Source organism: Moschus berezovskii, chromosome 12, assembly GCF_049115385.1.
Source record: "Moschus berezovskii isolate FMDL1 chromosome 12, NW_MosBer_1.0, whole genome shotgun sequence".
In the NCBI taxonomy this organism is placed as follows: Eukaryota; Metazoa; Chordata; class Mammalia; order Artiodactyla; family Moschidae; genus Moschus; species Moschus berezovskii.
Genome location: NC_142471.1, coordinates 28,775,274 through 28,790,123, shown reverse-complemented (window position 1 = coordinate 28,790,123; position 14,850 = coordinate 28,775,274). Strand labels below are relative to the sequence as shown.

At 49.4% G+C, this 14,850-nt stretch overlaps 1 protein-coding gene across 5 annotated transcripts in view; it reads right to left on the bottom strand.

Annotated features, from left to right (window-relative positions):
- CHST3 (carbohydrate sulfotransferase 3) overlaps positions 1-14,850 on the bottom strand; it is a 42,285-nt gene that overhangs the window by 5,286 nt on the left and 22,149 nt on the right. For 3 of the 5 annotated variants that reach the window (XM_055425509.2, XM_055425513.2, XM_055425512.2), the window contains exons 2-4: positions 14,691-14,844; positions 12,942-13,013; positions 1,091-1,312 (exon numbers count right to left, since the gene is read on the bottom strand). In XM_055425509.2, the coding sequence (XP_055281484.2) occupies positions 1,091-1,254 (164 nt within the window). In that variant the 5' untranslated portion in view covers positions 1,255-1,312; positions 12,942-13,013; positions 14,691-14,844. The remainder of the gene's footprint in view (positions 1-1,090; positions 1,313-12,941; positions 13,014-14,690; positions 14,845-14,850) is intronic. The other 2 variants (XM_055425510.2, XM_055425511.2) reach the window with 2 other exon arrangements.

The window sequence follows — 14,850 nt, the reverse complement described above, 5'->3', positions numbered from 1 at the left end:
CAGACTGGAATAGTCCATGCTGAGTGAGGAACCCAGGTAGGGCACCAGCATGCCTACTACACAGCTGAATTCCTAATCTGCCCATCTTGGTTGATGCTTTCCTGCAAGGGTTGTGCCTGGGAGAGGTCTATAAATCTTTCTGTGTATAGCAGGCTCACTAACCGGGCCACTGCACACAGTGGTACACTGCCAACTCTGTGCGTCCTCCGTGTAGCCTATGAGAGTGCACACCCCTGGAGTTGAGCAGTACGCAACCTGGGCAGCTGAACATGGCAGCCCTGCTGACCAGAGTATCTGTACCAGAACCTTGCCTCATAGTCATCCATGACTTTATTTGGTTACGCCAGATCTTAGTTAAGGCATGTGGATCTTTAGTTGCAGCATGACGGATCTAGTTTCCTGACCAGGAGCGGGACCCCAGAGCCCCTGCACTGGGAGAACAGAGTCTTAATCACTGGACCAGCCGGGAAATCCCTCACCCATGACTTTGGATTAGTATAGGAAACATGCTATTAGTGTGAGGTATCATCCTAGGCCAGGAAGTTAACTAATAATAATAGCAATGGCCAGTAAGCACAGGATACCAACTATGTGTTAGACACTGGGCTAAATGCCTTTACATTTTCTTATTTAATCTTTACAACAAAGCAGGCCCCATCGTTAGCCACATTTTTGAAGAGGAACTTAAGGCAGAAAAGTGAAATGATTTATCTAAGCTGTCCCAGCTAGAAAGGGCCAGAATCATGGGAATTCCCAGGCAATCCAGCAGTTAGGACTCTGTGCTTCCACTGCAGGGGGCATGGGTTCCATCCTTGGTCAGGGAACTAAGATCCTGAAAGCTGCATGCTGTGGCCACAAAAAAAGCGGGGGGAGGGGTCAGAATTAGGATTCCAACTCAGGATGCCTGAGTCCAGAGCCCGTCTCAGTGCTGTGCAGTCATGACGTAGATATGACCTGCCTGGGCACAGGAGGGGCTTGGTGATGAGGCTGAAGGACTGCCTTTGTTCGTCCACAGAGAGAGCCCTACAGCCACCTCTCTGCCCCTACCCATCCCACCTGGATAAGGAAGACTTGTGCTTGCATCCCTCACCTTGATATGATTTTATTTTCCTTTTCAATGAAGACAAAAACCACCACCACAAAAGCCAGGAAAAGGGCATATTTGCTCCTCATTCTCAGGCTGTGCAGAAAATGTCGGCAGTCCTGGGGCAAAGAGAGTCCTTTCTCCATGGGGAGGTCTGGGGCCGTGGGCATTCAGCTCAGGGGCATCACTCAGGACCTGGCTCGTCCTTCAGGTGGGGGACACCTGGTCCTGTGGAGAGATGGGCAGTCAGGACACCCTCGTCTATAGATGAGAACAGATAGGAGCTTTTCCACCAGATTTTTGGGGACCCCAGCCCTGTTTAGCAGCCAGAACTCCAGACCCACTCTCCCAATGGACTGTGCCCCAAAAACTTGAAATCGGGTCATTTAAAATGTTAACGAACCTTCTGATTCATCCATGTCACTTCCATCAATTTATGCTTTGACCTCATGAGTCAAAGGCAAAAGTACAAAAAGAATACTCCTTGCAGTGTATGTGTTTGCAATAGCAAAAGAGTACAAACATCTAAAAAAAAATGATGACGCAAACAATGGATTATTATGCAGCCACAAAGAATGAGATGGATCTACTAATGCTGATATGAATAATCTACTATATATAGCTATATATAATGTGTAGATGTTATAGATAAGCAAGCGGCAGACATAGTCTGCATATAGGATAGGGCTTCTTAGCACTACTGACATTTTTCGAAATTAGCTTTTATTGGGGTTCAGTTGACTTACAATATTAATTTCTGCTGTACAGCAAAGTGAATCAGTTATACATGTATCCACTTTTTTTAGATTCTTTTTCCATATAGTCTCATTAGTTATCTGTTTTATAGACAGCAGTGTGTATATGTCAATCCCAGTCTCTGAATTTATCCCTCCGCCTCTTTCACCCTTGGGAACGATGTTTGTTTTTTGCATCTGTGACTCTGTGTTTTGTAAGTAAGTTCATTTGTACCATTTTTTTAGATTGCACATATAAGCTGTGTTAGATGATATTTGTCATTCTCTGTCTGACTTCACTCAGTATGATAATCTCCAGGTCCATCCATGTTGCTGCAAACGGCATTATTTTGTTCTTTTTTATGTCAGCACTGTTGACATTTTGGATCAGATAATTCCTTGTTGTGGGGGCTGTCCTGTACGTTGTAGGATGTTTAACAGCATCCTTGGCCTCTACTCATTAGATACCAGTAGAGTCTCCTCTGCTCAGCTGTGGCAATCAGAAATGTCTCCAGACATTGACAGATGTCCTCTGGGTGGGGGTGGGTGGGTAGGGAGGGGTGGGGTGGTGCAAAATCATCCCAGGTTGAGAACCTTTGATGCAGTATGAAAAGAAATTAAGGGAGAGGAAAATGCTAGATAGGAGTGGATTGTGACCACAGGGAGACACAAGGCCAGTAACAAAGGAACGGGCAGGTCAGGAGAGAAGGGTGAGGTGAGTCTTAACATTTACTGTGTAACATTGTACACTATTAGAAGTTTTACCTTGTGGACGTATAAATGTTTTAAAATTAACTAAAGGTTTTCCACCATACCATGTGAATTCTAGCAAAATCCTTCATATGGCCTCGGCCTTCAAATCTCAGCTTTGTGGGGCAGCTTCCTCCTGGATAGGTTAGGGCCCCCTTGGCCCCACCACATTACGACCTGAGACTTTGTCATAAAGCACACCCACTTGAAATGACTTGTTCAGTGCTGACCATCCCTTTGTGGATGGCGGGCAGTTTGTCTGGGCTCCTCACTATCCCTTAGCACTGGGCCAGGCACACCGGAGACACTCATGCGTGGCTGCTAAATGACACAATGGTTAAAGGAATAAATGACTCTTAACTGAAACTGTATATATTTTTAAAAGCCAGAGCAAATACACCATTGCCCAGTGCAGCCTGAATCACCATTGCTTTCATTTATCCTCACCATCAAACACATACCTGTACCCCAAGCCCCCAGATTCTAACACAACCCCTTCTTCCAAAAGTCTCTCCATTTCTCCACAAGGACTCTCATCCATGGAAGACGGTCTGCTACAAGTTTAGAAAAGTGTTGTTGTGACCTTGTGCAGGGTATCCGGGAGCGTCCTTCTTTCTGGGAAAGATGAACTTTTTCCAGGCTGATACTGACGCTGGGGAATGGGAGGGCTGAAAGGAGGGTCCCCAAGCTGCATCGTCATCATACAATGGAAGTGGTTTTAGGGACAACCAGAAAATCTACCCTCTGGGGAAAGCAGTGAGACTGGGGTTCTGCTTATGAGAAGACAGCTGTGTCCCCTGGCAGCCAGAGTGGAGGTCCTCAGCTGTGTAGGGCAGAGCGGTGGTTGGGGGGGGAGCAGTGGGCAGCTTACCCTGGCCAAAGGCCAGGGTGCTTTGTGAGTATAGGTAGGTGGACATGAGCCAGGAGGGAAGAGGGCTGCAAGGCCAGTTCAAGGGTAACTGAATATTCTTGCCTCTTCCTAATTCTTCTGAACCATTTCCCATGCACTTAAACAAATATCTCCTGAGCATTTACTATGTGCCAGTTTAGGCACTGTATCCCACAGCAGGGAACAAGCAGACCCCACCTATGCCCTCATAGGACTTATACTCTGGTTGAAAGAGCCAACTAGTAAAGGTGGCATAAAAATACAAGAAACTATTCTTAAGTAATCTTTTAAAACTTTGAACAGAGTTACAGATTTTACCTTTTGTTATAAACTGGTATATATAATTTAACCAGAACCATAAGAAAATTAGTATTGTGTGAATTCTGTAGCACTTTCAACATGTTGTAGGAATACTGTGGACTTTCTTGAGTTTTACACATTCATAAGTAAATGGTCTGTATCTCGTGCCTTTGTTGGTTTTCTGTGAGCTGTAGTTTCTGGGAAGTGAGCAGCTCTCATTCCTGTAACTCTTGTAATCCAGTCATTTGTGTGCCTCCTTCATGTGGATTCAGTGCGGCTGTGGTGCTGTTATCCCTCTGATAGGAACTCTAACTCGGTGTAAAGCCCCAAAGGTCTGTTACTTATTTTTATTTTATATTGTACTATATTTTATTTACAGTGTTGTGTTTGTTTCAGGTGTATAGCAAAGGGATATATATATATATATATATATATATATAAATTAACAAAAGCAGTTCCCGTCTTTTGATGGGGTGCTCATGGTTTATAACATAAATGGCATTATTTTGAGAGAGGGATAACTTAGGTATGGCATTGGGTATTTTTTCTTTTTGCAGCTTGAGGCAGTTGTAAAATAACTTAATGTAGCTTTTTACAACTGTGTATTGAGAGTTGGACTGTGAAGAAGGCTGATCGCCAAAGAATCGATGCTTTTGAACTGTGGTGTTGGAGAAGACTCTTGAGAGTCCCTTATACTGCAAGGAGATCCAACCAGTCCATTCTAAAGGAGATCAATCCTGGATGTTCATTGGAGGGACTGATGCTAAAGCTGAAACTGCAATACTTTGGCCACCTCATGCGACGAGTTGACTCACTGGAAAAGACTCTGATGCTGGGAAAGGTTGGGGGCGGGAGGAGAAGGGGACGACGGAGAATGAGATGGCTGGATGGCATCACCGACTCTGTGGACATGAGTTTGAGTGTACTCCGGGAGTTGGTGATGGACAGGGAGGCCTGGCGTTTTGTGATTCATGGGGTCGCGGAGAGTCGGACACGACTGAGCGACTGAACTGAACTGAACTGATTCTATAGTATTTTTTCATTTGGTGAAAATTTTAACTGTTGATGTTTTTGACATTGTGCTTTGTACCATTTATTAAATAAAAATTAAAAAAAAAAGGGAGAGCCAACTAGAAGGATATGAGTTGATGAAATTTGTTGAAATTTATAAAGTTACTACTTTGTGCCTAGTGCATGCCAAGGACTTGATTTGTATTTCCTCATCCCACAAAAGCCCTGTTAGGTAGTGGCCCATTTTACAGATGAGGAAACTGAGAGAGATTAAATAATTTGCCCAAGTTTCCTCCAGCAACAGCCTGATTGCCCCTCCCAAATCTAAGTCATTCCAGCCTCTTGATGTTCCACAGTGACACCCCCTGCTCCACAGCACATATGATTGGACTTTGCAGTTGATGGTGTGTCTGTCTCTCATTCCTAGACTACAAGTTCTCTGAAGTCCAGACCAGCAGCTAGAATAGCACCTGCCATGTACCCACTGCCCAGCAAGTTACTGGTAAGTCAGCTTACTGAAGCTGCTGACTGGCAGGCAGTCAGCATGTGTTTGCAGAATGCTGGGCAGGGCTGTGTTCCTCACTCACCCAGTTTAGCCTGTGGTGGGGTGTGAGGCCGCCTGTCCTGCTAGGAGGGTGAGACCCAATACTGAGCCTGCAGAGCACAAAGGATTGAAATATTGGCTTTCTTCCCTCTAGGCTCTCAGCGGAAAGGGCCCGGATCTAATGATGTGAGGGAAGCAAAGGAGCTAGGACCAGAAGTGCTGACTTCTTGTTCTTCCTGCTTGTCTAACATGTTATGTGACACTGTATAAGTGACTTAACCTCTCTGGGCCTCCGTTTCTTTACTGGTAGCATGAAAAGGGTGGTTCCTGCTGTATAATGTTGCCCTGAGGAGCAGTATCTGGAGCATGGAGAGGGAGAAAAGGCAGGCGTGGGGCACAGGGAGCTGTGTTGGCTGTCCTCTCTCTTCTGGGTCTAACATCTTTGGTACAATTTACAAAGTTGACTGTGTCGATGACAAAGATCCTGAACCTTCTCCTCCCTTCCCTTCCAGGAAGTGTTTCTATTTTTGACTTGCTGTCCCAGCCCCCTTGCTGCTAAGTCACTTCAGTCGTGCCCGACTCTGTGTGACCCCACAGACGGAAGCCCACCAGGCCCCCCCGTCCCTGGGATTCTCCAGGCAAGAACACTGGAGTGGGTTGCCATTTCCCAGCCCCCTTAGACCCTGAATAATACAGAGTTCCTGAGAACCTTGCTGACATTGCCCTAAAAGGAAGACACAAGGGTGAAAACTCCCTCCAAATGAAATCCCAGGCAGGCTGTTGGCTCCTCAGCCCTGGTCCAGGCAGGCTGCCCCTCGGGTTAGCTTTGGAAGGCCAGCAGGCAAATGGGCAGTCAGGAGAGGGTGGTTTAGAGATTCCCCAGACCCAGGAGGTAGCAGAGGGTCACAGATGCCAGGAGGTCACAGGGTCATGGGGGAAGGCTGAGATGGAGGTCATGCATGTAGAAGGTGGCTTGCAGGAGGCCCTTTGCAGGAAGTGTGTCTGTGCTATCTGTGACACTGGACAAACCCTCCCTAGAGCTGTGGTGCCTGCCTTGCTTAGCTCATGGGAAGAATGAAAAATCTCTTCCTTTTCTTGGCAGATGCCATCTCCAGAGGAGTACTCAGTACCTTTTTTCCCCTCAACACCCAGCAGTAATGCAATAGCCAAAGGAAAAGGTGGTATTCCCCTGCTGGGATGTTAGCAGAGGTCACACTGCCAGGGCAGCCGGGCCAGTGGTGAAGGCCAGGGGCACATGCTGGCTCAGCCTTGCCTGAACGCAGGGGAGTGGGGCAGCTGTCCTGGGTCCAGTTAAACTCAGGACTCAGCTCAGATGTCCCCTCGCCTGGAGTGCTTCCCTGACCACTGACCTAATGTGGACTGTCTCCCTTCTCCCTGTGTCTTTCAGCACCTTCCTTTTCTTCCTTCTCGGACGGAAATGTGCTTGTTCACTGCCTGTTTCAGCCACTGGTGTGTGAGCTCCCTCTCTGTATCCCCAGCGCCCTGCTCCGTGTGCACCAGGCACAGCAGGTGCCTCTTACTTGCAGAATGAATAGATGAAGGCTTTTCCCAAAGAACTGGGCCCACTGTGAGATGCTCAGTCATTCTAAGGTGGTGGAAAATACAAAGAGAAAGAAGAAAAAGCCATTGTTCCCTATCTGAGTAAAGCACGTCTGCATGCTGTGACCTGTGCTGCGGGTGTGCGCTGAGTATTGTTGACGTTTAGTCGCTCAGTCGTGTCCTTCTCTTTGTAACCCTATGGACTGTAGACTGGCTCCACTGTCCATGGGATTTCCCAGGCAAGGATACTAGAGTGGGTTGTGCACTGAGTGCCGCCCAGACAGGGCCTGAGTGGACACTACACGTGTATCCTACGGGAGTGTGCGACAGGTGTGTACTGTGGGCAAACCTTTGTGCTTGGGGCTTCACATATATTAGTCTCGAATTGTCATGACAATCTGGGATACCTTTTTGAGGATAAAGAACCTCGCCCTGTGACTTTCAGTTCCAAGTCTCCCAGCTACGTGGTAATAGCAGGGAGGGCAGTAAACAGCAGAGGCAGCCCAGGCAACCTCAGTGAGGGAGCCCTGGAAAGAAAGCAGGCGGTGATCTGAGGCCCTACACTCCAGGCACTGGCTTCCCTACCCTGCTCTCCCCTCGGGGCCCTTTCTGCACAGGCCTCTCTCATGACCTGGCAAAGTGCCCTCGCGAGAGAACAGTTTTGTACTTGGATGGCTTCCTCCCGTGGAGGAGGTGGGGTCCCAGACTCTGCTGTGAATGGTGCTCTGATAAGGGATGGGCCCTGCCAGACATTGCATCAGGCAGCAAAGCTCCACTCCCCTCGCTTGGCTTGCCCTGGGCCAAGAGCACAGTGGGGATCAGGGCCTCCGCTGTAGCAGGCGCTGCTTACAGCCTTTCTGCCGGCAGGAGGAGGAGCTGCCTGGGCCGAGGAAGGCCAGGGGCTGAGATCGAGGAGGCTCTTGGGCAGAGACAGGAGCAGTGAAGCCCATTGTGGGGAAACTGAACCTACTCATGAGCTGCAGTCCTGGGGGCCAACCATGCCAGGTCCCCAGACACCTAGGAGGGGAGACCTGGGGAGGGTTTCCATGAGTGGCCTCTGGATCCCCTTGAGTGGAGGCAGGGGGCAGGACCAGGAGAAGGAGCATGTGTGCTCAGAGGCGATCTCTGCTTGGAGGATGCAGGAGTCCATCCAGTGGCCTGTCCAGATGAGGTTCTGTTTCACATAGGGATGTCCAGAGATGGCCTGGGCTGTCCAACTTATTGTCTGACAGGAGAGTAAAGGCCCAAGTGCCATTACATGACCCAAGGATGGAAGGAAGAAGAGAAGGTATGAGAACGAGGAAGTAGACGGGGGCCTGGCTGAGGGATGCTCCCCTGCACAGACCGGGGCTGTCAGTCCTCCCCAAACCCCTCCTGTTCTGGGACTCCAGCTTCCTCTCCTAAAAACAAACCATCAAACTTCCTTATGGGCACATGTCCAGCCTCAGCCAAGACGGAGCCAGAGGAGACGCTCCCAAGTTGGAGGTGTGTATCATCGGAGTAGCAGTGGACATCTTAGAGCTTATGAGAAGCCGTGGGCCAGAGCCACGGGATGGACCAGAGGGCTGAGGGCTAGCCTGGTGCGGTGGTGGATGTGGGGGTTGCCACAGACCCTCAGGGAGCCATCTCTGGCAGGGACAGAGCCCTGCGGCCCCTCAGCCCTGTCTTCCTGTGTGAGGATGTGGGAGAGGGTGCTCTCTACCCTCATTACAGTCACTTCATCAGGGCCTGCTCAGCTATGTGAGAAACACATTCTGTGCAAGACGCTGACAGCTGTGTGGATACAGGGCCCCAGAGAATAGTCCCCACCCGCTATTAGCAAAGGTGCTTCCCATGTCTCTCACGCTGGGCCCTGGGCCAGGTCAGTTCTGAACCACTGCTCTAGGCTTTCCAGCCCTTGCCCAGTCAGGGGTTTCAGCAGAGGCTGGTGTCCAGGATGCCCACAGCTGTGCAGCTGGGCAGCCAGGTGAAGACTCAGTTGGCTTGTTTGGAACCGACCTCGATGTGAGCCAAGACTCATGGCCAAGGATGTGCATCCAGCCTTGGGAGTCCAACGTGTGAGAAGCACCTTGAGTGTCTCAACAGACAGGGCTGGCTGAGGCAGTGCAATGGCCCAATGAAAGCAAGCCATGCAGGTGTTAAAAACGCTGATGCACAGCTGCAAAGATGGAATGTTGACTGATGATTCTTTTCATTTTCTACCTTTTTGTATTTGGCTTTTTGACAACCATACATATACCACTTTAACTAAAAAGCTTAAAAATCTAATCTGAAGCTTAAAAAGGGAAATATACAATTACTTTGGAAATGGTGTGGGAAATGCACTGGAAGAAGGGAGGACTGGAGGCTGGGAGACCAGGCTGTCCCTTTTGCGCTGGCCCAAGAGACAGGAGGTGGTCTGAGCAAGAGGGGAGAGTGTGGAGGAGAGGAGGGACGGGCGCCTGGGACCTTAAGGAAGTCAGCGTGGTGCCTGTGACTTGCACAGCGAACATGAGCCTTAAGGACAGTGTGCTCATGAGGAGAAATAAGCCAGCCATGAAAGGACACATCCCATATGATTCTAGTGGTAAAGAACCTGCCTGCCAGTGAGAGACACAGGTTCAATCCCTGGGTCGGGAGGATCCCCTGGAGAAGAGCATGGCGACCCACTCCAGGATTTATGCCTAATCTCATGGACAGAGGGGCCTGGCAGGCTATGGTACACAGGGTCACAAAGAGTCAGTCAGACACGACTGAAGCAACTTAGCACGCACGCATGCACCTGAGGTACCTAGAGGAGTCAAATCAGAGAGACAGAGTAGAAATGTGGTTGCCTGACCCTGGGGTTAGTGCTCAGTGAGGACACAGTGTCAGTCTGGGAAAAGGAAAAAGTTCTGGAGACAGACTGTGGTGAAGGCTGCACAGCAGCGTGAGTGCACTTAATGCCACAGAACTGTGCACTTAAAAATGGTTAAAATAATACATTTTATGGCATGTCTGCTTTCCATAGGGGGAAAAAGTGAATTCATAAACAACAGGCAGGGGAAGGAGGGCAACAGAGGACTCCAGGAGGATCCCTTGTTCGTTCCTTGGACAGCAGTCCTGTGTTTTGCTGTGCTCACAGCACCTGGCATGTGGCAGGGCTCATAATGTTTGTGAGGGGAATGAATGGATTCATAACTGTCTCTTAAGAGCTGGCTGTAGTTTCTCGTAGTTTTTCTTCCCCCATGCCAGTGGAGTATTGGACACATAGGAGATGATTAAAATGCTACTGATTTTATACACACACACACACACAGCTTCCCAGGTGGCGTTAGTGGTAAAGAACCTACATGCCAGTGCAGGAGACGTGAGACTCAGGTTCGATTGCTGGGTTGGGAAGATCCCCTGGAGGAGGGCGTGGCAGCCCACTCCAGTATTCTTGCCACACACACAGAAAGAGAGACACAGACAGACAAGACAGTCTGGAGAAGCCTGAGCAAATCATACAGGGACTCTCCACAACTGTGGCGTCTCTTGACTTCTTTGCTGTTACATGTTGACCTTGATGCCCTGTGACCTTAGGAAAGGGACTTAAACTCGAGTGGTTTCATTCGTCAGTGGGACACTTAGAGCATCTGTTGTACACTCAGTGGTCATGAGGAGCCCAATGAGAAGATGCGAGTGCAGTGCCTAACCCAAGCCCAAGTCACGGTAAGTGGTCCTACTTAGGAACCGCTCACCCCGTCTTTACAGATGCAGCAGATTCTGTGGCTTGTGATTGGTGGCGAGTACTGGGGTGGGGTCTCAGTCCCCTACAAATACCAGGGTGAAGGAAAGTGATGACCTGACCACAGCTAGAAGTGTCCCTCAATATCCTCTCATTTATGGACAGCATTTGGCACTGGGCATCTTATCCTCCCTGTCAGCCTCATCTGGGGATAAACGTGCTGACTTTCCCTGTCCCAGGTACTGTAGTCAGCCCCGAAGCAGCAGAGAAGCTGGAGAGAGACCCAGAAAGACAACAGGCAGAACCCTTAAGGGTGCTCCCTCCCCAGCTTCCCTGTAGGTCAGCGCTGCTCACAAATTCCACACGCCCTGCCTGGCCAGGAAGCTCTGAGCGTGCTGATCAGAGTGTGGCTGCAGAATGACAGGAGCCTGGGGTACAGTGGACCCCTGTGGAGGAGCCGGCTCCACTCTGGCTGCAGTGAACATAGGCAGGAGGCCTCAGAGCTGTCCGGCTGGGGTCAAGTTGAACACCAGTGGATTTTGCCCCCAGGACAAAATCATGCTGTCACCAGCAACTCAGGCCAGAGCCTTATACAAAGCAGCTTAACTTTCCAGCTCTCGTTGTACTTGCCTTCAGCGGTGCAAGTCTGAGAGGGTATTTCTTTTGGAAAGGTTCAAGGGAAATCTGTCCTGTACACTACCCCACCAATCATGAAAAACATGGCTCTTGCCCTAAAAGTGCAGAATGTCAGAACTGGAAAGGGCTTGGAGATTTTCTTATCTACTCTTCCTCATTTCTCATCTGTAGCCATTCAAGCTCAGAGAAGGGAGGTGCTTCAGGAAGGCATAACTTGATAGTGAAGATGCTTGAACCACTACAAGGTCTCCTGTCTCCCAGGTTAGTGATGGCCCTGCCCAACTTTATCACCCTGACTCTCATAGCTTAGCCTATCAAGAACCTCCAGCGCAGGATTGTCAGATAAACAGTACACAGTCCACTCAGCAGTCCTATGCCTGGGGCAGACGTTCCGTCCGTCCGTTCTGTCGCTCAGTTGTGTCCAACTCTTTGCGACCCCGTGGACTGTAGCCTACCAGGCTTCTCCGTCCATGGGATTCTCCAGGCAAGAATACTGGAGTGGGTTACCGTTTCCTTCTCCAGGGGATCTTCCCGACCCAGGGATCGAACCCGGGTCTCCCACATTGGAGGCAGACGCTTTAACCTCTGAGCCACCAGGGAAGCCCTCCTTGGGGCAGACATCACTGATCAATCATTGTTTTCTTTTCAGCTGAGACTAGATGTAGCCTCATATGCCTTCTCAGTGCAGTGCCAGTCCATTAGAGCTGGCATGTAAGATAAAATCAGCTTGCCTTTCCAACTTTATGGGATCCTGCCTGGCTACCAAACACAGTTCCTTACCACCCTTTGGTTTGACATTCTGCCATCTGACATCATCCCCCCCGCCAATGCCAGCCAAGTTGGAAGTCTCCTCTTATACAAACCCTCCATCTAAACATGCCTTGTAGATCTATCCTCCAAACCTTTGCTTTAGCACATAAAACCCTTTCGGGCTTCCCTGGTGGCTCAGTGGTAAAGAATCCACCCACCAATGCAGGAGACGCAGGTTAGATCCCTGGGTTGGGAAGATCCCCTGGAGAAGGAAGTGGCAACCCACTCCAGTATTCTTGCCTGGGAAATCCAATGGACAGAGGAGCCTGGTGGGCAACAGTCAATGTGGTCGCAAGCAGTGAGACATGACATAGCAACTAAACAACAGTAACAATAAAACCCTTTACTGAACAAAACAGCACGTAGTACAATTAATGGTGAGGTTGCTAAGAATAGTTAAAGCATCAAATTTGGGGGGGAAAAAGTACTTTTGAAAAGAACCGCAATGGATACAAGGTTCTTGTAATTCCACCTTTCTCCCTTGCTTGGCTTGTGCTTTCATGAACGAGAGTGGAGGTCGAGTTACAGAGAGCCTAGGACACTGCACAGAACTGCTGCCAATCCATCCCACACCACGGCTGGCAAAGGCCTTCACACGGCTAATTTTATATTCTTACTCACATACCTTTATATGTTTTTATGAATAAGAGCCAAAACTTTTAACAGTCTTAGGGCTTTCCTACAAAATGTTTCTTGGGTTTTGGGAAAACTTGGGCAAGTCCATTGGAGTGTGCCTTGAGTGTGAACATAATCTGCCATGGGTATTACAGCAGGAAAAGGTTGAGGCCAGTTGCGTAAAGAAAGCATATAAAGGCAAATCAAAATGGGGTATGGTCCCAGTTTTTTCCCCATATTGGATTGAAGAACAAAATGTTCTTTAATATTCTGTATGGGTGAAATTCTGGGCAAACAACTGGCAGAGACTTGGTACTCACCAGGTACCCACATGCTCTTCACCTTCCCCAGCCCCGCTTACAATTAGGTTGGGCCAGTGACCAGGTTTTAACCTGTGGGGGTGGAGATAGGTTAACCTGATGTCAGTCACTTGAAGTCCTGGTCCTTAAAATGATCCCAGACACCCCCTGGGATCTGTCTTCTCTTGCTGTAGTAAGACTGGAGGTCACATGTTCCAACTGGCTTACTGCAAGGTGGAAGCAGCCAGATCCTGAGCTGCTGCTTGCAGAGCCACCCTGCCTGCATCAGATGTGATGCAAGTACAAAAGTAGCCTTTTTGTACTGCTGAGCCACCATGACAGGATTTCTGAGATGACTAGAAGAGAAAAAACTCTCAGTACCTAGGCCCAGGATCCCTTTCCTGCTTTCTCCCACTGACTGACCTTCCTGAGGAGACTTCAAACCTTTCTGCACCTAGAGACTGTTCAAGCAAGGGACAGGTGGAGAGGAGAATTTCTTTTGCTCCCTGTTTTTTTCCTCCAATCCTACTGTCTTCAATGCAGAGGACACAGAATTTGGATCCTCCAGAGTAGTCCTCAGTCCCACAGTTTCCTCCAAGCCCCTTGCTGTTAACAGCAGGAAGGGACTTTATTCCTAGCAAAAACAACAACAGAAAAAATCAGAAACCCAGCCTCTTCTCTTTTTCACCAGGGAGTTCTGCCCGCCCTCCCAGCACCAGCTCTGTGGGGGAGGAAGGGGCAGAAGAGAGGGCAGCCCTGGGGTCTTAGCCCACACTGACTACTGCTATTGTCTGGGCTGCTCTATGGCTGTCAAGGAACCCATCTGTATCCAGTCCCTTCTGGAAAGGAGAGACAGAGTCTGAGGGTAGGGAGAGAGGTCCAGGCTGCTGCTGCTGCTAAGTCGCTTCAGTCGTGTCCGACTCTGTGCAACCCCATAGGTGGCAGCCGACCAGGCTCCGCCGTCCCTGGGATTCTCCAGGCAAGAACACTGGAGTGGGTTGCCATTTCCTTCTCCAATGTCTGAAAGTGAAAAGTGAAAGTGAAGTCGCTCAGTCGTGTCCGACTAGTAGCGACCCCATGGACTGCAGGCAACCAGGCTCCTCTGTCCATGCGATTTTCTAGGCAAGAGTACTGGAGTGGCTTGCCATTGCCTTCTCCGAGGTCCAGGCTATTGATAGCTAACTGCTCCGAGGACTAAACACAGGCCCCATACTTGCAATCAGACTTGGCTTGACTGCCAGCTCTCCCATTTGACGATGATTTAGTTACTAAGTCATATCCAACTCTTGTGACCCCATGGACTGTAGCCTGCCAGGCTCCTCTGTCCACGGGATTCTCCAGGCAAGAATACTAGAGTGGGTTGCCATTTCCTTCTCCATTTATTTAAGCTCTCCCATTTATTCTCTGGTAATTTCAGGCAAGGTATTTAATCACTCTGAGCCTGGGTCATCCCCACAGGGTTGTCATGAACATCAGCTAAGCTCATGTGAGGCTCTGAAAATAGGACGGCATACAGGCTGGTTGTTATTACAGTCTTTCACCAGTGTGAGCCTGAGCCTGTCTGTGCTGACTGTACTGCTGGTTCACCCTCTGCGTGTACATCTCTCCCCCAGCTGGGCTGTAGGCTGCTGCAGGGGATGGACACTGGCTGATTCACTTCGCCTTTCCCTACAGAACCAGCCTGGAAAACCCTGGCCTGCTTTGGCTTTGTGGCTGCTGTTACTACTGGCCAAGCCTCTCCTTTGTAGCATGATTTGGAGGGATGCTTACCTAATGCATCAGGCTCCAGGCCTAGACACACCTGGACAGGACAGTTGCCAGTTTTAGGCTTCTCAGCTGGGAGGGCAAGTCAGTTGCAATTCCTGGGCCAAGTCGATCAACTGGAAGTGACTGCCTGGAGTGCCGTGTTTGAAAAGGTCGATCTCTGCAG